Raw genomic sequence first — 25,176 nt, 5'->3', positions numbered from 1 at the left:
CTTGATTTTTCTGGATACAAATATTTTCATGGCATTATGGTTCTCCAATATATGGGCCTCTTATTGTAACAAAAACTGTCAGCTCTAGAGTACTACTAGTTTAGAAAATAATTGTAAGGATAATCAAATACAAATGCTGAACCATAAAAAAAGTGAATTTTGTTATGAACGAATAACTGTATTAAAAGGAGGATAACTAATGGTTAACCCAATACAGAGGATGGACTCTAGATAACAAAATGATTAAGGAATATTATAGATTGAATATATAATGCAAGATAATGGGTTGTGACCTAATTATTATTATTTTGGGTTATTTTCCCATTCAGTTCTTTAATTTGTGTTATATATTTTAGCATTTCGACATTTTTGTGTTTTTTATGTACAAAATTTGGATTAGGTGAAATGAATTTGGACACTTTTCTATATTACAGGCTCAAGTCTTTTGTGACCTAAAATTTTTGTACAGCACAGCATTAGTTATGATGTTTTTCACTGTTCAGAATAATTGTCATTGGTCAGGAATCAGTATAGTCTTTTCAAACTTCATGCTAAATATAGCCAAGTATATGTATAGTGCAGTAGCACATGTATGCTAGAATTTTCCACATAAGTTCATGATCATGGCCATGAAGTTCAAGTAACAAACCCATGGATATGCAAATTTTATGGTCAATGGTCCTGCAAACTGGAAAGTAGCAACTTTAGAAAAGTAACAACTCTCATGTATAATAAGAGATAAAATTTGTGAAAAAATTAGCAACATAATGTTTTATCCACACAACATGGACATCAAAGACGAAAATGTTTTCTGGTTAGTTTGGGAGTTAAGTTTTAGTGAGAAAAAAAAAATTGAAGAGAAGACTTCAAAATCATCTTAATAATATATTTGATGACTCTCAAGTCTTCCGTCCGAAACGTAACTCGGAGAGCACTAAGAAAGACAAAAAAAAGTTAAATTTTGTTCCTCTTTCTCTATCTTAGAAAATAGGTGTAACTCTATTAGTGACCCATTTTGGTGTTCAAATAATAATGTAAAGTTATAATATGGGCATCAACAAAGGTTAACAAACACTTCCATGTCTTCTCCATATACTTAGTACACATACATACTAAACATATCAGGGAGTGTTTCACAATAGTTACAAGGTAGTCTTATGAATGTTTAAAAAGCCACTAAATAGTACTTAGGGAATGAATACATAAACCCCTTCCACATAGTTCTGCTTAAAGTACCCTTAGCATTCATCTGCTATCATACTAGATGGCAAAATACAAGTAGCAGAAAATCATAAGTCTTAAAACTTCTCAAGTACAAGCATATCAACTGAAAAATAACACAAGAAGTAAACATTAGTAACATTAGTTGTTAACCTGTGTATACAATGTGAAGTGTAAATACATTCATGATTCATGTCAATAGGTAGTAGTGGAATATAGATTTATATTTGCGCATAACTAATCAAGCCAAATTATATATGAGCTCCAAGAAACACAGATGGAAATAGGTAGTAGTGGAATATTGATTTATATTTTCTAATTTCTTTCTCAGATCATCTTAATACCAAAGAATAAAGATTAAAATCCCCTAATGTTATATTTACTTAGCCTATTTTAAGGTTGTCATGTTGTGTATAACAAAGACACATCAATTTACAATCTTCTCCTATTAACAATATCTAGAGAGTTCTAATCAGATTGTGTAGAAACTTCATGAGGTTCATTTAGGTGATGATAATCCTATAAATAGGACTTAAAATATGAAATATATTATGTGGTAGTAATATTCAAACCCTTAAACCCACCAAAATACTCCCCCAACTATTGTTTTATCAAATATAATATGTTATCTTTATCTAAGACAATCTTCTCCTATATTCAACTATCATTTCTATCATCAATGAAAACAGTTCTATTAAAGAAAATCGCCATCAGCTATATTTGGCAATACATCATTAAAATTCTTACACTTTTCTAACATCAAACATTCATATTAACAAGTCAAGACGGATTAGTGTATGATTAGTTAATATTGTAAAAAACTTTACACTGACAATGTTTAAAGTTAAACTCAAGACAGAAACTAGTTATGAAGCAATATGATGACAGAAAGAATATGAAGTGTATTAAGAGATATTAATTTGCTTACGCTAATTGAAGGGACATCTGGTCTTGGCGAGCATAGTGATTATTAGGTTGTAATCCTGTGACTTGAAAGTAGCCACGAGAGTCAAATTGCTGCTGCTGCTGCTGAGATTGCTGCATAGATTCATAGCTTGTGCCTCCAGGTAATACATTCATGTTATGTTGGTTCCTCTCACTTTCAGCTATCTACACCCCAATAACAACAACATACCCTTCATATATTACTCTTAATACTATACCATCATTGCACATATAAGAAATGATACACACATATATATAGATAAAGAGAGAGATAGACCTTTGCTCTAAGAAGCTGGTTGTTATTGTGCAAGTCAATCTCCTGCAGTATACATGTTAGTTATGAAATTCATAACTTGAAAGTCATAGCAATTAAGTGCTATTATTTGAGTTTCTTATGAAGTGAGTTAGGGTCTAGAGTATACTGATGCATGTGAAGACTTATAATTGAAGTGATCATATAGGTATTCCAATTCTAGACTTAACATGTATATATATAAGTATATAACCATTAATATATGTCTGTCAGAATCCAATTTAAGTACCCTTGCAAGTTAAGAAATGCCTGAAATGCACAAGTTCTATGTTTCTTGTGTGCATACTCTATTAAAAATGCCATCAAATATATTACATAATTTCCTATAACTTGACTTACAATATTCAGCCTTTTGTAGTCTTTGTAACTACATTGTATTGTGCATGTTATGCATCAATTAGGTACACATTCATTTCTACTTTATCTTTTTTAACTGTTGAAACCATGACAATTGATTTAACCATAACCATAGTTATAATTTTATAGTCAGGTGTTAATAAAAATGTCCCCTCTAAAGTACACTTTATGAAATCTGTAAATCAAAATTATCTCAGTGTATTAGACTGAAGTTTGTGCAATAAAAGGAAAAATAATTCCAAGTTCATAAGAGATTAATTTTGGAAACCTCAAAACATGACCAAAAGCAAACTAGTGGAGCCCAAATGCAGAAGTCCAAGGTCACTAATTAGATACTCACTTAAAATTGCAGTGTGTAGAACCACTAAGAACACAACCACATTCTAAATGGTATAATACTCACCTTTTAAAACCAATGACTGAGAACCAATCAAGTTTCAATGTGCTCAGAAAAAAATAGAAAGATAAAATTTTGATAACACATTAAAAATTTAATTTTAGTTAAAATTTAATCTTAAATGACAACACCAAAAAACATAAATATATTTGTCTCCAAATATAATGTGTTGGATATGTCTCCACACAAGTTTTTCTCACACACATATGTTGCAAAATTAGTACTTGAAAAATTAAAAGATATACAAGAGAAATATTTACCCTTTTCTGCATGTACTCAATTTCAGCAAATAGTAGCTCATTCTGATGAAGATATTTAGAATGCCATACAAACAAAGGTAGGACAAAGTCAGAAAATGCAGGATTTATTAGGAAGTAATAAATCAAATCATCTTTCATTACAAAAGATAAAAAAAAATAAAACTTGTTCATATACCTTTTTGGAACGGATCCTGCTAATTCCTTTCTCTAATTTAGTCTCAAGATTTTTGAGATCCTTAGCATTCATAGAGCCCAAAGACTCACCCATCAATTGCCTGCAATTGAAGTTTTTTCAGTAAAGATGCTCAAATAATACTAGTTACAAAATACATACATGGTTTCAAATAATACTAGTGCAACAAATGTTAGTTCAACTTGCCTGTTGTTATTTTGCAGGTTACTAATTTGCACACGAAGTTTGTCTGCTTCTTGCTGATAAAACTGAAGGATATATATGAAATCATGGCTATAAGTGTTAGTTTAATTAACAAAACTACAATGGTAATCATTGTTTAATTAGGGGCTAAAACATATTGATAAATAAGCTTGGTCTAATATTGATAGCTCAAACTCAATGAATATCTTAGTCCAAGAAATATTTAATGATTAAGAAATACCTGAGCATTAGCCTCAGAAGCAGATCCAGCACCAGATGAATCTGAACATGCTTTCTTGTACCTCTCAATAGTTGATTTGACACTATCATAATTAATTGCACCATTATTTACAATTCATATCCATCATATATTGCAAAGGTAAATGGATAAAAGGGATTGCAAATTTATCTGAATTTCAAATAATCATACAGAGAATAATTATTTGTTATAGTATATGTATATTACCTTTTATGGTCATTGGTCACATATCAACAAAAGTAGAACTCTTTGACTACTTTAGTATTTTATTTTTGTAAACAATTGAAACTGAAAAGTTAAAATAATAATAGAAGAAGAAAAAAAGATTAAGATTTTATCATTACAAGTTGTTCTGTCACAAGCTTATGTGCATCCCAAGAGATAGCATAATGGACATGACATGAGTGACATAACCTTGTGTCATGTTTTCTTGTGAAACATTAGGATAGAAGAATGGAAAGATGAGATAATTTGACCTAAAATTGTATCTTATTAATAACATTTTCAAATTAATACCAGTAACTATTTGGTGGATATAAGCTGTCTAAAATTCAGAAATCACAATAATGTCAAACAATCTAGTAAAGTCATAGTACCTATTAATTTGGTTATTGACTTGCAATTAAAGACTTGTGTTCTTGGTTTGTTAGGGAAAGAATGTTGAAGAAAAAGATGGACTCAACCACACACTAGGATGTAATGGAAACTATAAAATTAATACAAGTCAATGGACTCAAACACCATTTCAAACCATCACCATGTACTAGTATGGATTATGTGAAATAACATAAGTTAAGCTGAAATTTAGCTATATATGGGAAGATGAAGTGGAGTAAAAGTTGTAAAAGAATTCAATTTTTCATTTCTTCATAACAATGGGAAGAAAACTTTGGGTGTATGACTCATCCAAATTGTTTTTATTTCACCTCTCTTTTATCTCCATTCTAAACAAAATAAATAAATATTCTCAACCTTTTCTTTCCTCTTGTTTTCACTCATTCCAAACAAGGTATAAATTAAGGGTATTTGGATTTTTTTATAATATTTTTAATATAAAGGTGGTACTAATGCTTAAAGATGTGATCTCATACAAACTATTCAAAATTTTCACTATACTAGCTCATTTCTTTTTTATTAATACTTCTGATTCATTATAATGCCTTAAGCTTATTTGGATTAGATTATCTCTAAAAAAAACCATTTTTTAAACAATAACTTCTTTAAAAAAACCATTTTTTCAACAATAACTTCTTTATCTTCAATTCTGACCTAGGCATGAAACTACCATCTTTCAATTCCTCACTAGACTAATCCAAAAATGGAGTATATGTGTCAATTTAATTGGAGATTATTCAGAAATATGGCCTCTGTTATAAGGTCAAAATCACCCAACTCTCTCAGTTAACTGAACCTTAAACGCAACACTTTAAAAGCAAACATCATATGATCTCATTTGCCAGTCTTCATGGTCAAAATCAGATAAGATGTGATCAAAAATAAAATCATAAAATAATAAAACCAATTTGGAATATATGAACATAAAATAAAAACCTAGGAAAACCCTTTTTTGAACCATATACTATTTGCTGATTCCTTAATTTCCTCGAGCCAGTGATTGGCTGTCTCTGCCATGCTGGCACAGGTTCACACTTATGATTGGTTCAACCATTTCTAGGACTATTTTTACTGTGCCATTTGGTTCAAACCAATTTCACAATGAATAATATAATATAACATAATACCCTCAGCTACATTGAAAAATCCACCTTTATGTACTCACATAAGACTCAAATAATCCCCATAAAGCACAAGCCTTCATTTTTTTTAAAAGTATCATATTATTCAATTTTATTGTATAGAATAAAATATGAATTAAATTATTTCAGTCTTTTCTGTCTAAGAATCTGTGAACATCACAGCGGTCCATTTGAACTTCTGTGATATAGCAGCAGCAATAGTTTTACGTTTCCCAATTGCATGGAAGAAGCCAAATTCTCAGAACACTCTCATTGGCTAACCTCAATTGTCGTACGTTGTCTCTGCAAACATTTACCTCACTCACTTCAACCCTTTTCTCTCTCTCTCTCTCTCTCTGAGCCTAGAAAACCCTTTTGTTTCTTTTTTCTTTCTCAAACCCCGTTACTTTCATAAATATAACTATGCAAGATCTTGAGCAAATGCATATCCTAGTCTCAGATACCAACAGTGGTGAAATTATGATAAAAATCACTTCTTTCACTGACTTTTTCTGTTCTCATAAAAACAAATATTTTTTTTTACACTTTTGAATAAGGAGGGGGGAATAGAAACAAGGGAAAGAAAGAAAAATCTCACAAAGGAGGGTGTCTGCATTATAGGAGATAAAAATTTAGGGTTCTATTGAGAACCAAAGTATTTGAATCATGTCATAAACTCCTTTGTCAGAAGTCAAGAACTGAAAAAATAATGTGTGACGTGACCAAAGATTCTTTAACCAAAACAAGTCTTAGACTAGTATTTAAAACCCTAACCAGAATTACCCAACCCCTTTCCTAAAATAGGAGTGAAATCAACCAAATTTCCAACTTTGACACCCCTTTGACTATTTTCCAGTTTTGATTATCTTAAAAGAGAAGAAAGTTTTGTTTTTTAAACTCACTTGATTAAGCAGTTTGATAATTAACAAAACCCTAATCTTTAGGGTTATGTTTGACCTAAAGCTGAGATCTTGCACGTGGGCTGCAAGTGAAATTTGGGGAAACTTCATTTCAAGTATTTGGAGTGGAAAATCTTTATCTGGGTGTGAATGTTTCTTAGCTGATTTGGTTACAATGGGTTAAAAAAGTGAAATTTTTCTGCATAATTTGAATTTTACAAAACCCTAAAGAGTAAAGATGCTTTCCTTTTTTTTCCTTGTTTATTTATTTCAATTTTAACATATTGACAAATTTCTTAAAACTGTACTATGCTTTCTTGATGTGTATAACTGACGTGTTATTAAGGAAGTGTCAAAGAAGATGGAGCTTATTGAAGCATGACAGCTTTTGCTTTAGGCCTTCTTAGCTTATAGCCATATAGATATGTGTAAGAGAGAGAGAAGAAGAGGAAGAGTTGGAGAATAATGAAAAACAGAAAGAGGAAAAAGGAAACAGAAAATTAACAAGAATATAGAAGAGGGAGAGTTAGAAGAAGTGGCTGATTTCACAGGCCTGAATAACTTACCAATTCCTTACCTTATGCTAGTGCTTCTATTTCTATCTATTGCACCAGATCTATGTATCCAATGAATCAAGAACTAGGGAAATTATCATAAGCAGAAAAGTAAAAATAATAAAGGGGAGTGAAAGAAAAAAAGAAGATAACATCAAAGCTCATAGAAGGAAAAGGCCAAAATAGAAGTAAAGAAAGGGAAGTGAACCTTGGTTGCAGAAAACAGAGATAAAAAGAGGAAAAAACTCATCTTAACTACATCACAAAAATCATTATGTTCTTTGTTCTCAAATCCTTCAAAAGATCTATTTGTAAGAGAGGAAAAAAATCTAAGTACCAAAGTACCAAAAGAGAAGGTGAGAATCACTCATAACTTACACAAAACTAGGAACAACTTCACAAAAAATCTCAAAAGGGTTTCTAAGAGAAAGACTACTTGAAAAACAAAATTGACAAACTTGTTAGGTTGAAATCCTTGAATACTTAGAAAAAAGGTACCTGTTATTAGCATATTCATAGAGGCGTCCACGGCTAGAGAAAACTATAAGAGCAACCTCAGCATCACACAGAACAGATAACTCATAAGCCTTTTTGAGAAGACCATTTCTTCTTTTGCAAAAGGTTACTTGGCGATTTGTTGTGTTCTCAATCCTCTTGATCTCAATCTTCCCCCTACCCATCTTTCTCTGTGGAGAATCTGACATAGATTGATTTGTGAAATCCATGGCTTCAACCTGAATCAAATGATCAAAGATAAAATCAATTATTTGACTCACATCAAAAGTATATACACATATATAGACATATATCTCTATGTATTAGTAAACATGTGTGTATTGTATAAAAACCATAAGAAAATTGTGGTTTTTAAGGTAGCTTTGTCTGATTAGAGAGACTCTAAAAGGGAGAGAAAAATAAATAGAAACTTGGAATCTTATTAATTAGAACCTATTTAGCCCTCACTATATACTCAATGTTCACATCATTAGGTACAAATTTTCATTTGCTAGTAGTATAGTGTGCAATCTAGGAGGGTTTGTGGTTGCTAAATCTGGGGTTTGAGGTAGAAAAAGTTTTGATTGAACCAAAAGAGTTGAAACACCTAGAATGTATTTCAGATTATGTTTCAGTATTTTGTTTACTAACCTGGTCAGAAAACAAAAGGAGAATATAATTAAGGACACAATAGAGGTTTCAGCCCTTGATTATTTTTCCTTTCTCTCTTTTTTTCCTTCTAATAATTATCAGAAAGGAAGAAGGTATAGAAAATGAAAGCAAAGTGGCCAAAAGAGATGGGTATTTATGAAGTGAAAAAATGACCTCTCAACTCATCCATCATGGTTTATGCATCAGAACCTACTACATCTTCATCTGCCATATCTATATTTTATTTACTTTTTATTTGTCTTTTTTATTCTTTTATTTTTACCCTATGTTCCCAATTGTTAAATTAGTGGTATATATATGTTTCAGATGAATAAAATGAGAAGGATAAAGCTGGAACAACCTTTAGAAATTACCTTCATTAACACCTTTAAAAAATTAAAATAAAAAAGGAAAAGAAAACCCCTAGTGTGTGAATGAAGAAGGGCATGAGGGAGAGGTCATTATCATCCCATACCAGATGTGAATGTTATTTTTTCCTTTTAATTTTAAGAGTAAAAATATCTTTTCATTATATATATAAAAATATAATATAAGTGTTGTTGTATATAATTTTTTCTTCATTTTTGACAACATTTTTCTTTCCATTATTAAAGATGAGTTCTAATTCATGGAGAAAATGGTATGAAAACAATTTTAATGGGGTGAAAAGGACGTTGGGCTAATTTGCAAGTGATCATATTCCACTACATAATTTAGAGGTATCTCTTTTTTTCTCTCTGTAAAAAGAGCATAGCTTAGTGTTAGAATTAGCTAGCTTTAATTTATGGACAGAAGTATAGTTTTAACTTTTAATATATTCTAAGTATAGTTTTGATTTTACAACCATTGACAATGAAAAAGTAGCCAAAGAATAATTTTCCATTAATTTCTTTACACATTTAATTCAACATGTTCTCAATTTTCCATTTTTGGATATACTGCAAACCCTTCAAGCAATTCCCATTCTTCCATTGTTTATTAACTTTTCTAACAAACTGACAATTATATAAGCAATGCGGTTTTGTTCTTTTTAGTCCTTTCATAAGGTTTTAATTTTAACATTTACAATGAAATTAGAAACCATTAAATCGTTAATGATATTCTTTTTGTTCCATCATTCCTCTTTATCAAGAGCTACATATTTTCTTTTGACTCTTACCATTTTGTTTTTTGACAACTCTATTAATGTGGGGACTTCTTGCATCATTGACAGCATAAATGTATCTCTTAATTTAGTGGTGACCCCAAAATTGAAGGGGATTTCCTAATGCCATGTGACATTCAGCCCTTTATCTTCTTTGTGCAATTTATTATTTATGGTAATAACAAAAGAAGGCCTAAGCATATAGAAATTAGTCAAGTTACAAGAATAAAGTATCATATGTAATCCTCTCATTTGACATATGTACCAAACAAATTCATTGTGCCAGGTATTGGGTTCATAAAAAAAAATGTCTCATAAAATTAATGTAAAAAGTAATAAACATTATATCTATTGAATATTGGCTAAAAGAAAAAAATGATGAAAAGACTTTGTGAGCCAAACAAATAAAAAAAGTGGCTAAAGATCATCTTGAAGAAAAGGAGAATTTCTAGTCAAGTAAAAAGAAGTGGTTAGGGTGAAACCAACATTAATGTTTTTTCCCTTTGGCCACATAATCTTCAAGAGCTTTGACTATAAATAGGAGTGTTCCATGCCATTGTAAGACACACCAAATACTTAGCTTAGTGCATATTCTCTCTTCTTGTTCTCTTGTTCTAATTGTGTGAGAAATACTTGAGTGAAAGTGAAATTGGGTGTACTTGGATTTTGGGAAGTGAGTGAAACACTTGTAGTTTTCTTTTATCATAGTGGAATAATCATTGTTGCTCTTCAGCTGTGGACGTAGGTAAATTGTCGAACCACATTAAATTTCCGGTGTCATTTTCTCTATTATATTTTCTCCATGGGTCTTCCGCTTCAACAAACTGCTATCAGAGCTCGTAGTGCTCTTGCATGTTAAGTCGTGCGATCTAAAAGAAAATTCTTAGTATGCTCTGTGTTTGCAGCATTGTCTGATCTTACACATCAGAAAATAATTGTTCTTATTACTGGAAAGGTATAATAGTGTGAAAGTGCATGTTTAGGAAAATTCTGTCTTAGGAAAAACCTGGTATTTAAGCGTGTCTTTTAAGACCCACCTCCCTTTCCTGGGAACTTTCTTGGTGTATGTTCATGGACTACGATATTGTTCCGGTATGTGGTTATCATGGTGCGTGCTAAATTTGATTTGAAGAAATTTAATGGACAAAATGATTTCAACCTATGGCGATTGAAGATGAAAGTTGTACTAGTTCATCAAGGCTTGGCAAAGCCTTGGAAGGTAGAAACAACTTACCACAGAGTATGACCGAGGACGAGAAAGATGAAAACTTGGAAAAAGCACATAGTGCAATTTTGTTGTGCTTGGGAGATGAAGTTCTACGAGAAGAGTCAGATGAAACTACAACTACTTCATTATGGTTGAAGCTAGAAAGCTTGTACATGACGAAGTCACTTACCAACTGGCTGTATTTGAAGAAAAGAATATATACTCTTCAAATGTAGGAACGAAAGCCCATAAAAGATTATCTGGATGAATTTAACAAAATTATTCGAGATCTAAAGAATATTGATGTTAAAATTGAAGATGAAGACCAAGCAATTCTTCTACTTTGTTCCCTTCCAAGTTCTTACGAGCACTTCATCAACACCGTGATGTATGGTCAAGAAGATCTGACCTTGGACGAAGTAAAGGCAGCTTTGCACTCGGAAGAACTGAAGAAAGAAGTGAAGGCTCGAAAGAAGTGAAGGCTCAGGTGATAGTCTTTTTGCTAGAGGAAGAACAAAGAGGCGAAATCAATTTGGTGAAAGAGGTAAATCTAGGTCCAAGTCTAAAACAAAACCTAGAAAGTATATCTGTTTTCATTGTAACAAGGATGAGCATATAAGAAAGAATTTCCCAGAGCGCAAAGGCAAGGAAAACATTTATGAATATGGAGATGCAGCTGTAGCAAATGACTATGATAGTGCAGATGCACTAATCGTCTCAGAGCACGTCTCAAAAGATGAATGGATACTTGATTCTGGATGCTCATATCACATGTGTCCCATTAAGGATTGGTTTTCAACTTACCAACCCTTAGATGGAGGCAAGGTCCTCTTGGGAAATAATGCTCCCTACAAGGTCATTGGCATCGGCACAATTAGAATCAAGATGTTCGAAGGAATCGTAAGGACATTGGCAGATGTAAGGCATGTTCTATAATTGAAGAAAAAACTGATTTCCTTGGGAACACTAGACTCAAAAGGTTATAGCTGCAAAGGTGAAGGTGGAGCTATAAGAATATCTAAAGGCGCTATGGTTGTAATGAAAGAAAAGAAAGATAATAGTCTCTATATGTTACAAGGAAACACAATCACAAGTGTTGTTGTTGTCTCCTCAACATCTGATTATGATGTCACCAAAGTATGGCATCTAAGAATAGGTCATGTTAGTGAAAGAGCTCTAGTTGAGTTGGCAAAGCAAAGATTACTATGCGGTCAACAAGTCGGGAAGGTAGACTTTTGTGAACATTGTGTTTTCAGAAAGCAATGTCGGATAAAATTAAATGATGCAGTTCATTGAACAAAAGGCACGTTGGATTATGTACATTCTGACTTGTGGAGTCCTTTCCAAGTACCTTCTCATGGTGGTAGCAGATACATGTTAACATTCATTGATGAATATTTAAGGAAGGTGTGGATCTTCATTTTGAAACACAAAAGTGAGGCATTTGTCAAGTTCAAACAGTGGAAAACCTTGATCAAAAAGCAAACCGAGAGAAAAATCAAGAGATTGAGAACTGACAATGGTCTAGAATTCTGCAGCAGCGAATTCAGAAATTTTTGCAAGGATCACGGTATTGTGAGACATTATACCGTGAGGCACACTCCACAATAAAATGAACTTGTAGAACGAATGAATAGAACTTTACTTGAAATGACAAGATGTATGTTGTCAAATGATGGATTGCCAAAAGAATTTTGGGCAAAAGCCGTGAGTACAACTTGTTACTTGATCAACAAATGTCCATCAACAACCATTTGTTTTAAAACTCCAGAAGAGACGTGGTCGGGTATTCCGACAAATTATGAAAATTTGAGGATATTTGGTTGTCTCGCATATGCTCATAACAAAGAAGGAAAACTTGATGCAAGAGCATTGAAATGCATTTTTCTTGGATATCCTGATGGTGTGAAAATATATAAGTTATGGTGGCTAGAGAAAAGAAAATGCATTATTATTAGAGAAGTTACTTTTAATGAAGCTGAAATGCTAAAGCCTCATACAGAGTCATCAAGTGAAAATGAAGATCCTAATATCTTGGAGAAAGTGGAGTTTGAGGTGGAGCCAACAAAAGAAAAAACACTTGATCAAGAAGAAGAATTCCATGATGCATGTACTGATATTGATATCTCCCAATTACAATATTATCAGTTGGCTAGGGACATGCAAAGGAGACATATAAAACCTCCAGAAAAGTATGGCTATGCTGATATGGTGTCATACGCTCTAAATGTTGCTAATGATATCAATAATTGTGAACCACACTCATATGAAGAAGCTATCAACAAAAAAGAAGCTTTCAAATGGATTTATGTCATAACAGAGGAAATTGAGTCTCTTCATAAGAATCATACTTGGGGTTCTTGTGAAGCGGCCGAAGGCTTAAAAGATTGTTGGATGCAAATGAGTCTTTAAGAAGGAAGGAATCCCTAGGGTTGAAGATGCAAGATTCAAGGCACGATTAGTGGTCAAAGGTTTTACACAAAGAGAATGCATTAATTTCAATGAAGATTTCTCTCCCGTGGTAAAACATAGCTCTATTCGCATCCTACTTGCAATTGTAGCTCAATTTGATCTAGAACTTGAGCAACTAGATGTCAAAACGACATTCTTGCATGGCGAGTTAGAGGAACAAATCTACATGAAACAACCCGAAGTATTTGAAGTTCAATGGATGAAAGATCATGTTTGTTTGCTGAAGAAATCTTTATATGGCCTAAAACAATCTTCTAGACAATGATATTGACGATTTGACACCTTTGTGCTTGAAAATGGATATTCCATAAGTGAACATGATAGTTGTGTCTACTAGAAGAAGCTTGCAAATAAGTCATTCATATATTGGCTTTTATATGTTGATCGCATGTAAGAACATATCAGAAATTAGAAACTTGAAAGCTCAATTGAGCTCAGAGTTTGAGATGAAGGACTTAGGAGCTGGAAAAAAAATTATGGTAATGAAGATTCAGATGGATTAAAAAGATAGGACACTCTTTCTATCACAAAAGAAGTACATTGAGAAAGTGTTGGAATGCTTTGGCATGCAAAATGCTAAACCAATCACTACTCCATTGGCGACTCATTTCAAACTTTCAATGGCCTTGTGTCCACAAACTGAGAATGAAAAAGAGGAGATGTCAAGTGTAACTTATGCTAGTGCGGTTGGCAGTCTCATGTATGCCATGGTGTGCACTAGACCAGCTATTGTTCATGCAGTAAGTGTGGTAAGCAGATATATGCCAAATCTTGGTAAAGTTCACTGGAAGGTTATAAAGTGGATTATGCGCTACCTAAAAGGTACCACAAATATAGGGCTTTTGTATGGTAAGTCAAAGATGTTGGAAACAAGATCACTGGATATGTTGACTCGGATTATGCTGGAGATCTAGATAAACGAAGATCGCTCACCGGATATATCTTTGCACTGTGTGGTTGTACTATTAGTTAGAAAGCAACACTGCAATCAATTGTTGCTTTGTCTACAACTGAGATAGAGTACATCGCAGTAACAAATGTTGTAAAGGAAACCATTTGGGAGAAAGGTCTAATTGAAGAGTTGAGTCTATAACTCGAAGAAACAACCATCTATTGTGATAGTCAAAGTGTTATACATCTGACAATGTATCTCGAAAGAACTAAGCATATTCATGTTCGGATGCATTTTATTAGAGACATAGTGGAGAGTGGAGTTGTTAGAGTGGAGAAAATACCACTGCATATAATTCGTTACATTATTCTATGAAGTTTGATTAACTTGATACACGGTGATATGAATTTCTTGGGATATATGATCCTTATCCCGCATTCCAATAGTAAGCATAGTATTGAATATTGGCTAAAAGAAAAAGATGATGAAAAGACTTTCTTGAGCCAAAAAAAAAGTGGCTAAAGATCATCTTGAATAAATGGAGAATTTCTAGCCAAGTAAAAAGAAGTGGCTATGGTGAAAACAACATTAATGTTATTTCCCTTTGGCCACATAATCTTCAAGAGCTTTGACTATAAATAGGAGTGTCTCATGCCATTATAAGACACACCAAATGCTTAGCTTAGTGCACATTTTCTCTTCTTGTTCTCTTGTTCTAATTGTGTGAGAAATACTTGAGTGAGAGTGAAATTGGGTTTACTTGAGTTTTGGGAAGTGAGTGAAATTTGGTCTACTTGGGTTTTGGGATGTAAGTGAAATACTTGTAATTCTCTTTTATCATAGTGAAATAATCATTGTTGCTCTTCAGTTGTGGATGTAGGCAAATTGCCGAACCAAATTAAATTTTCGGTGTCATTTTTCTATTATATTTTCTCTATGGGTCTTCTGCTTTAACAATATCTAAATAAACTGCATACTTATATCCCTATTGCATATCGGGTAACTAAGAATAAAGACAAGACCAAGGTTTTAAATTGTGATCACTATTAGACGAGAACTTGGTATAGAAAAGAGTTTTCCTAGTTGAGTTGGGGTTTTATAGGACTCAAATGAGATAATAATATAAGCAAAAGAAAGTTCTCTTATACTCCCGATCAACTACGTCAAACTTTAATATTCTTCTTCATTATTAATAAGTATAAATTTACTGAAATTTAATCTCTTAGATAGTCTATATTTTGGTAATTATGATTGTCCTTATATGGTTACAAAAATATTGTAATAGTTACAACTATCTTATTTTTCAGCAGTAATCCACTATTATTATTTTATATTTACAAATATAGTGGATTATTTTCGAAAAATAAGATTAATATAGTTGTAATTGTTTTCATAATGTTGTTGCAATAAAAACTACCAAAACTATAATGTGACTGTCTACATTGCAATTGTGGATCAAAATGTAAAACCTTGGATAAGATTGATGTAAAAGTATAAGAGAAAAACTATATATATTGATTGTCAAAATAATGGATCATTGCAACAAAATGTAATTGCAATATAAATTTTGAGATTTCCAAAATCTTAACATTACATCCTTTATGGTCCTCAACCTAGATTTAAAACTTTGATGGTGGCCATTTTTATAGTGATTGGTAAAAGAAAAAATGGAAGCAGATTGAAAAATTAGAAAGAAAAACCAAGAAGATGGTAAAATTATACAAAAAATAACCAAAGCAACTAGAGATTTATAACGAGTGGATTAAGTGAAGAATCGCACAAAATCTTACTTCTTTTCTTGTCACTTATATACGCTTCAAATTAAATTATCCATTTTTTCCTAACCTTTTACCTACTTCTTAATCACAATTAGAATCATATCATCTTCTTATTATCATTCTCTAATTCTTTCATGTTCTCCTAAAATTCAACAATTATATATGCTTCATTAAATTACCACAAAAGTATATGTTACAGTAGCTTATCTATAACTTACCGTTATTGATGTTATGACTTGGGCTAATTGAGTTTTTTTTATTGACTGTGTACATTTAGTTTAGGGTAAAATATTTCCAACTCCAACCTCCATTTACCATATACATCCAACTATGTAACTCCCATTTATTTCAGTTGATTGGACCTAGCAAGGGAAATTGTCGAGTCAGTACAATTTGTTCTGTTCATGGATTGTGCCTTATCACTCATCTCATATGTGGTATAGGACATGTCAATTATCCATGTCTACCTTTGCAATAAGAGATGAAATCATCTTTATTGAGAGTCCAATATTAGAATATGATATCTAAAATAGGTTTTATGATTAAAAAAAAATTTAGTCAAAAATAATTTAAATCTATATCGTTAAAATATTTTCAGAGACACATATATATATTACAATTTTCATCTGGTACTTCGACCCTCCGGTATAAGAGAGTATCTGGTTTCTAGCTATACAAATATTAACCATATAGTTGAAAGGTGGTTCTATACCAAAGTAATTGTTAATATTGCCCATGGACTAATAATAACACCATCCACGTTTCTCATTTAGTACATGTTGTTAAATTTTATTACTTATCCTTGGTTGTTGTTGCTACTTTGCTGTTTTTGGCCTACCTAAGTTATAGTGTATGATTAAGTGATTGGCCTTGGTTTGGTAGTGTTGAAGAGTTTAAAATTAAATTGTAGGCATACGATTGTTATTAATTATTCATCATGTTGCCAATTTTGTAACTGAAGATGTTGAGATTACAAGTAAATGGATAGTATTAAACATCACAATTGGGGAAATGCAACTAACTAGTGATACCCCATTTAATGAATCAATTGAATTTCTAAGGTTTTCTCAATATTATTAATGAATTGGTTATTATTGACTTTTTGAGTTCTAAGTAATAGAATTCCGCTAAGAGAACGAGAGATCTATTGTAACCTTAGTAGAGATATTATCTATGCTAGCTATAGTGGTTTAATAGAAATTAAAAAGGTTTTTATACACATTGAAATTCTAGCTTCCGAAGTGCTCACTTTGCATATGCATGTAGAGGGAAATTTGATTTTTTTTGCTAACAATAACTATATTGTAATGGGATTCAAATCTTTAATGAAAAATATCATTACTTTATATTTATATATATGAGCTAAAAATAAATGTTTAAACTGATTAATTAATAAAAAAAACTAGAACAAACAATCTTCTTAATATTTGACCAATTAGCTACGGAATTTGCGATCAAAGTGAGTGGTCGTAACCACTTGTATAATCACTAATTCAGTCGCTTTAAGGATTAAATTTTTTATTTTATGACATAACTAGTGACAAAATTTAATTTGTTACATTTGTTCTGTTAGAATAATTTCTAATTAATGTGTATATCATATATTTGATACAATGATATCAGCTATTTACTTCAGATGTTACATTATAAGTGATCTAATTACTGGCATCCCATAGATTTCTAAAAACTAATAACGGATATGGGCTTAATGAGTAGATAACCTATAGGGGATAATGAGAACCTACAAGTTAACGCATAAGGAAAATTATGGTCCTCAATACACCAACTTGTAACACCCCAGCCCTGACATGCGACCTCCCCGACCCATGAATACACGGAGCGTGCCACCCACCAGCTTAAATACCCCTTGCAGTATTTTATTTCCCACAAAGGGGAGCCTCCTGCGACTCGAACTGATGACCTCATGGATAAATAGTCATTATTCACATGAGTCGCTACCAATCATCAGGAAATATCTAACAAGTGGAATCAGAGCTTTCAGTTCTGAATTTTTTGGTTCTCCGTTAAAGATGTTTTCCCCCAAATTTTTATGAACCCTAATTTTTTAAATTTGGGGATTTTTATGCTTCCACTATTGGTTATGAGAATTAGGTATTTAGGAATAATGATGATAAATTTTATTCGCTTCCGCTGATGTGAATTATGAGTAATTTGTATTATGAATCATTGCAACATGGGTTGAAGTATGTATTCAGATATATGCATGAACATTGCATTAACTTATGCAATATGTCTATTATATGTGCACTAATGTCTCACTGTTATATAAGGTATATATGTGTTAAGATGTGTTTTTATTTTATATATATACAATCTGAAATTTATGATCTTATAGATATCGAGAATTAAAATATACATAAATACATATGTAATTATTTTCAGCTTGAGATTGTTGTGATGTTTGGAATTACTGATAAAAGTTAATATATATATATATATATAATGATTACAATTAATCCATAAAATTATATATATGCATTACTATGTTAGTGTGTGAAAGTATATATATATATATAAAAAAAAGTTATATATATGTTTTAAGATATGCAAGATCATATTCGATATGGAATTTCGATAATGATTTGTATCTATTTTTTATGTTTTTCAATTTATATCTATTTTGCATTTGATTAAGATTGCATCCATTTTTATGGGTTGATATATATGTAATATATCTTTTTTGATTTGGAATTAAATTGTGGGATTAGATATGTTAATCATAAAAGATATTAAATCTGAAGGTTTTAATTCCAAGATTATATTTTTTATAATGGACTCATATTATTTTCTGTTTTGTCTGGTAATTATTTTTGAATTAATTGATGCAATATGTTGCCAAAGTAACATTTATTGTGGAAATTGATTAAGATTACACGCATGAGTATGAGAATATTTATGTGAATTGTGTTCGGCCCAAAGGAATATACAATTTGGCCTAGTAATAACATACATGTGATGATAAATGAATAACAATTATAAAGTTTTTTTCATGTGAATAATAGTCGGTCCAAAGAAAGACTATTGTTTGACAGAACTGATTGTTAATATTTGATCATTACGTTGAGAGTATCACTTACAAATTCATTTCTCTGTCCAAAGACTAGAAATTGATGTTGTGCTAGGTATTTTGTGTTGGGTCTATTGTGTGAACATGTCTTGTTTTATATATTACTTGACTTGTTTGTTTAAATTGTTGCAACACTTATGGTTTGTTGCATTGGTTGGTGGCTAATTGCATTATTAAGTGGTTGCTATTGTTGAAGCAATGTTTCTGTTTTGACAGCTTGTCTTGCCATGTTTAATCATGTTTAAAATAGTAATATATATTATTATGGAAAATTCAAAAGGACCATTATTGGAATTCAAAATGCAGTCATTGTGATGAGAATGATGCAATGCTATCAATAGGCTATAATAAATACACCTATTTATATGTTGCTATAAATAATATATGTTTTGGATTAATATTATGTTGAATCAAAGTCAACTAAATGGTTTTTATTTTGGAAAATAAAATTTGTTTGACATTTTAAGTGAATCTATTAAAAATGAATTCGCCAAAGTGACATATGTTCTGTGAATTGTTCATAATAAGTGTCAAATGCTAGTGCGTATATGTATCCATGCGGGTATTAATCGGCCCAAAGGAAGATTGTTATTTGGCCGGATTATATACATAATATGATCGTAAACATGTGATTATTATAAGGTTGAATATGTGAATGGATATATGTATTTATATGTGGATATAAATAATATATGTTTTAGATTAAGGTTATGTTGAATCAAACTCAACTAGTGATTGATATGAAATATCAAGCCAATTGTATGTTTGGATTTTATGCGAATAGTGATTGGCCCAAAGGAAGATTATTATTTGGCCCAAATTACAAACATACTTGTAGCAATAAATATGTAATAATCATATGGTTTTCTATGTAAATAGTAAGTCAGTCCAAAGAAAGACTTATTGTTTGACAGGACTGATTATCAATATTTGATTACTACATTGAGTGTATCACTTTCAAGTTAATAATTTTGTCCAAAGACTGAATATTAATGTTGTGCTAGGTAACTCGTAATGCGCCCTATTATCATTTGAATTTAAGTATTAAAGTTGAATGTAAGTTTAATTGCAAGAATGATTGCAATTTTTTTGTTCTTTTACTAGTGTTGCAAATATTTCTGCTCAAATTAAGAACATTTCATTGCTGAATGGGACAAACTTTAAGGTCTATAAGGAAGTCGTAGAAATTATTCTCGTCTGTATGAATTTAGATCTGTCACTTTGTGTGGAGAAACCCATTTCTACTGCGAAAAACCTCGATGAGGCTAAAATTGAGAAATATGAACACTCTAACCGAATGTGCCTGATGATCATGAAATGCTCTATTCCATATGCGTTTCGGCGCTCTATATCTGAGGGTGAAAGTGCAAGGAAATTCCTTGAAAAAATAGAACAATTCTTTGCCAGAAATGAAAAGGCGGAGACGAGTAGCCTTTTGGCCAAACTCATCTCCATGAAGTATAAAGGCAAATGGAACATAAGGGAGTACATTATGGAGATGTTTAATCTCGCATCAAAACTCAAGTCACTTAAGTTCGAGCTTGGTGATGACTTACTCATGCATTTGGTTTTGATCTCGCTTCCTGCACACTTTGGGCAATTGAAAGTGAGTTATAACACTAAGATGGACTAGGTGCAAGAGGAAGAGAGACTGCAAAGAGATAAGACTGAAAGTGCTTACTTAGCTATGACCTCTCATAATAAGATAAGAAAGAATAATAAGGATGTTGTGAAAGGGCTATTTATGTTTTTTCCTCAGAGAATGTGGAATTGCTCTGCAATACACTATGTCAGGCAAACCTAGCATGAAGGGTGTTGTTGAGCGATTAAACCAAACTCTTAAGGATATGGTGGGAAGTATGACTAGTCATTCTTCCTTGTCAGAGTCTCTTTGGGAGAAACCGCAGTTTACATCCTTAATAGGGTGTCAAGTAAAGCAGTTAACAAAACCTCATATGAGCTTTGGACTAATAAAAGACCAAACTTGAAACACTTGCACATTTGGGGTTGTCCAGTTGAGGCGCGACCTTATAGGCCACATGAAAGAAAACTGGACTCAAGAACTGTTAGCTGTTATTTTGTTGGCTATGTTGAACGCTCTCAGGCTATAAATTCTATGATCCCACTTCAAGACTTTTTTGAGACAGGAAATGTAAGATTTCTTGAGGAAGTTGATTTTGGGAGGAAGAGAACATAAAGAATGTTATCTTTGAGGAAGAACCTATCACTAATGGTGAACAAGTTCTTGTGCCTATTACCATTTAAGGAATAAATTCGGTAATAGGAGATAATGTTCAGAATATTGTCCCTAACAATATTTCAGAACAAGACAACAATGAGGTTCTCCCTCAAGTACCTATAGAACAAATTCAACAACCTCAAATTCAACAACCTCAAGAAGTAGAAGTGTCATTAAGGAGATCCACTAGAGAGAGGAGAAGTGTAATTCCTTATGATTATATTGTATTTCTTCAAGAACATGAGTATGACATTTAGTTAATAGAAGATGATCCATTGAACTTCTCTCAAGCCATGAAAAGTTCTAACTCTAAAAAGTGGATCGATGTCATGAAGGATGAGATGAAGTCTATGCATGATAATGACGTTTGGGATCTTGTCGAATTACCTCAAGGTGCGAAATCTATTGGTTGCAAATGGATATTTAAAATCAAGAGGGATTCATAGGGTAATATTGACAAATATAAAGCTCGTCTAGTTTCTAAAGGCTTCACTCAGAAAGAATGCATTGATTATAGAGAAACCTTCTCTCCAGTATCTTCGAAGGATTCTTTTAGAATAATATTGGCACTAGTAGCTCATTTTGATTTAGAGCTACATCAGATGGATGTTAAGAGTGCGTTTCTAAATTGTGACATTAAGGAAACGATCTATATGGTGCAATCAAAAAACTTTGTGTTAGTTGGCTTAAAGTCAATGATATGCGAATTAAAGAAATCCATCTATGAGCTTAAACAAGCCTCTCATCTATGGAATCACAAATTTCATCAAGTTATTACCTCGTATGATTTTGAGGCAAATAAAGTTGATGATTGTGTGTACCATAGGTTCAATGAGAGTAAATTTATATTCCTGGTATTATATCAATGATATATTGCTTTCTAGCAGTGATATGAGACTATTGCATGAGACCAAGAGATTTCTAACGAAGAATTTCGAAATAAAAGATCTTGGGGAAGCTTCTTTGGTATTAGGTATTCAGATACTGAGAGATCACTCTCAAGGTATCCTAAGACTGTCACAAGAAAGCTATACAAATAAAGTCCTAGATAGATTTGGCATGAAAGATAGTAAACCAGGGGATACTCCTATAGCTAAGGGAGATAAGTTTAGTCTCGAACACTGCCCCAAAAATGACATTGAAAGATACGAGATGCAAATGATTCCATATGCATATGTAGTAGGAAGTCTAATATATGCTCAAGTTTGCACACATCCTGACATAACATTTGTTGTGGGAGTTTTGGGCAGATATTTGAGTAATCCTGGAATGCATCATTGGAAGGCAGTCAAACATGTTATGTGTTACTTGAAGACAACAAAGGAGTACATGCTCACTTATCGGAGGTCTGAGAATTTAGAGATCACTGGGTACTCTGACTCCAATTTTGCTGGATGTCTAAACAATAGACAATCAACCTCTGGATATGTGTTTGTATTGGTTGGAGGTGCTATCTCTTGGAAGTCTACAAAACAGACACTCATAGCCCCTTCAACCATGGTTGTAGAGTTCGTGGCTTGTTTTGAAACATCAGACTATGACATATGGTTGCAGAATTTTGTCACTAGTTTACATGTGGTCGATTGTATTGAAAGACCATTGAGGATTTATTGTGACAACAAGTCACTAGTTTATTGTTGATTACCATTAGATAATGCAAACAAATATTAAACTAAACCTATGTATTTTATTTTCTTTGAACTTGATTTACTAGTATTTTAGAAAAATGCTAAATATAGACGGTATTAAATTTTCTTTACATTCTCTCGGTTTTGGAAGGGATTTGCTTTTTAATATAATGTACTTTTATTAACAATAGAAAATAGATTATAGGATGAAATGGAAGGCGGGGTATGAAAGTATAAGACCTTAATTGAATCACTTCTTCAAATCTGTATATAACTTGGTTATATTCTAATCAATAATCGATAGAAACCATTCCCCATTATTAACACAATTAGTTAAGTTGCAAACATGAATCTTGATGTTGAAATATATTGGATCATGTAAATAATAGTTGTATGCGAATATGTGAGATTGTATAATTGATTTAGTTCTAACTCTAGTGATTAGCTTCTAAGAATAAAAGGGTTAGTTGGGGTTTGTTAGGGTGATTAGTTTTTTCATTCTTTATATAAAAAATTCAATGTAATTTTGTATTTCATTCAATCAGTGAATGAAATTCATATATTGTTTCCGCTCTTGATTCTTAATACTTGACTTCGTGAGTTCAAGCTATCTATCTTATTTGTTCTGTTCCTTTTCAATCTTTTCCCCAACTTGTTCCCCAACTTGTAAAGTCTTTCATGAGCCTATGTTTGAGACAAAAGATGGTAAAAGTAAATTGATCCAATATTTAGTCAAAATGTAAAAATTAAAACATTTATATAAAAATTATAAAAATAGAAAATAAATATCTGAAATATTTTTAATGTGTATTTTAAACCAAATTGTATTAATAAACCAACCCAATACTAAGTCTTTTTTATGTGGCAAAAAAGACTTAGTATTGGGGTTAGATTTTGGTTCATTTTAAGTTTGTGTGCCAATACTGAGTCTATAATGCTAAAAACATGAACCGTAATTATCTTCAAGACTTCAAGCTGAGACAAGCTAATGAAACCATATTAGATAGGTCTTGAGTACCTATGTGGTCGTATCTTTTCCCTCTGAATGTACAAATAAATGAATACTGATGTTTCTTTAGAAACATAATGCAGAACTTCAATTCAATCAATCAATCATCAAATTAAAATAAGATATTGGCTGCAGGATTCAAATTATATTGGGATCTAAATTTATATTAATTGGAACAATATTCTTTGGTGATGTATTGATTTATCATTCTATTATTTAGTACCACAATTTTAAAATATTTTATTTTCAAAAATCATACCAAATTCCTAAAATAATTAATCACATTATTATAGATGCAAAAAATTTTAAGCGGGATATTAATATTGTGGGTTCATAAGCAGTTGCATTCCAATGTTTACAGATCTCAATATAAGTGTTTAAAGATGTGGTTGAATTATAATGTGTGGTTCTCTTTTAAATAAAAAAACTTTTATAAAGCATCAAAATTATATTCTATGAACTTTTTATTGGGATGAATCCACTTACTTTGAAGTAAAATTTATTATAGGTAAACACCATTTGTTAATCTTATAATTAACAATGCACATAATAATTTATTCGTTTGAAACTGTATATATCATATCACTGGAACTCCTAAAAGTACCTTAAGATCCTCAAACATTGTAAATGTCACGGTCAACACAACATCACATCACGTCACATGTGATTTATCCTCAAACGAAAGACTAATTATTAAAGAAAATTTAGAATATTCCCAACGGTTACACTTCACACTACAAAGTTCAAGTGCGTACCAGTGTATTTCTAACCTAAACAAGCTAAAATAATTGAGTTATGCAAGTAATAATATTTGCGCAATGATAGATATAAGGGATAAATATAGAGTAAATTATTCTGATATCTATTGAGTTTTAGTGAAATTACATAAATTATCATTCATTTTTCTACATTTACACAAATATCTCCTAGCTTTTATACTTTTGTTACACTTATCACCCGTTGCATAATAAATAAGTGTAATCTTTTAAATAAAAAATGTAATAAATGCAACTAAGTTAAATAAAACATGATATATTGTATAGACAAGTCCAAATAAAAAACAAATTAATATATCTTTATTATTTTTGGTTACAAAATATATCAACATTTCTAAAGAAATATTGTTTAAATCGCTCTTATAATATAGTGTAACGAACCAAAAATAATAAAGAAATATTGACTCATATATTATTTGGACTTGTCTCCACAATATATCATGTTTTGTTTATCTTAATTGCATTTATCACATTTTTTGT

At 31.6% G+C, this 25,176-nt stretch overlaps 1 protein-coding gene across 1 annotated transcript; it reads right to left on the bottom strand.

The window, feature by feature from the left end:
* LOC109345242 (floral homeotic protein AGAMOUS) lies at positions 1,053-8,675 on the bottom strand. The gene is made up of 9 exons (XM_019584120.1): positions 8,464-8,675; positions 7,816-8,051; positions 4,111-4,192; positions 3,873-3,934; positions 3,669-3,768; positions 3,494-3,535; positions 2,444-2,485; positions 2,150-2,331; positions 1,053-1,327 (listed from the first exon to the last, which is right to left on the bottom strand). The coding sequence occupies exons 2-9, from the start codon at positions 8,040-8,042 to the stop codon at positions 1,324-1,326; spliced, it is 741 nt and encodes a 246-aa protein (XP_019439665.1). The 5' UTR covers positions 8,043-8,051; positions 8,464-8,675; the 3' UTR covers positions 1,053-1,323.

The sequence above is a fragment of the Lupinus angustifolius genome, chromosome LG04 (genome assembly GCF_001865875.1).
Source record: "Lupinus angustifolius cultivar Tanjil chromosome LG04, LupAngTanjil_v1.0, whole genome shotgun sequence".
NCBI classification, from domain to species: Eukaryota; Viridiplantae; Streptophyta; class Magnoliopsida; order Fabales; family Fabaceae; genus Lupinus; species Lupinus angustifolius.
This window is presented reverse-complemented; position numbering and strand designations above follow the sequence as displayed.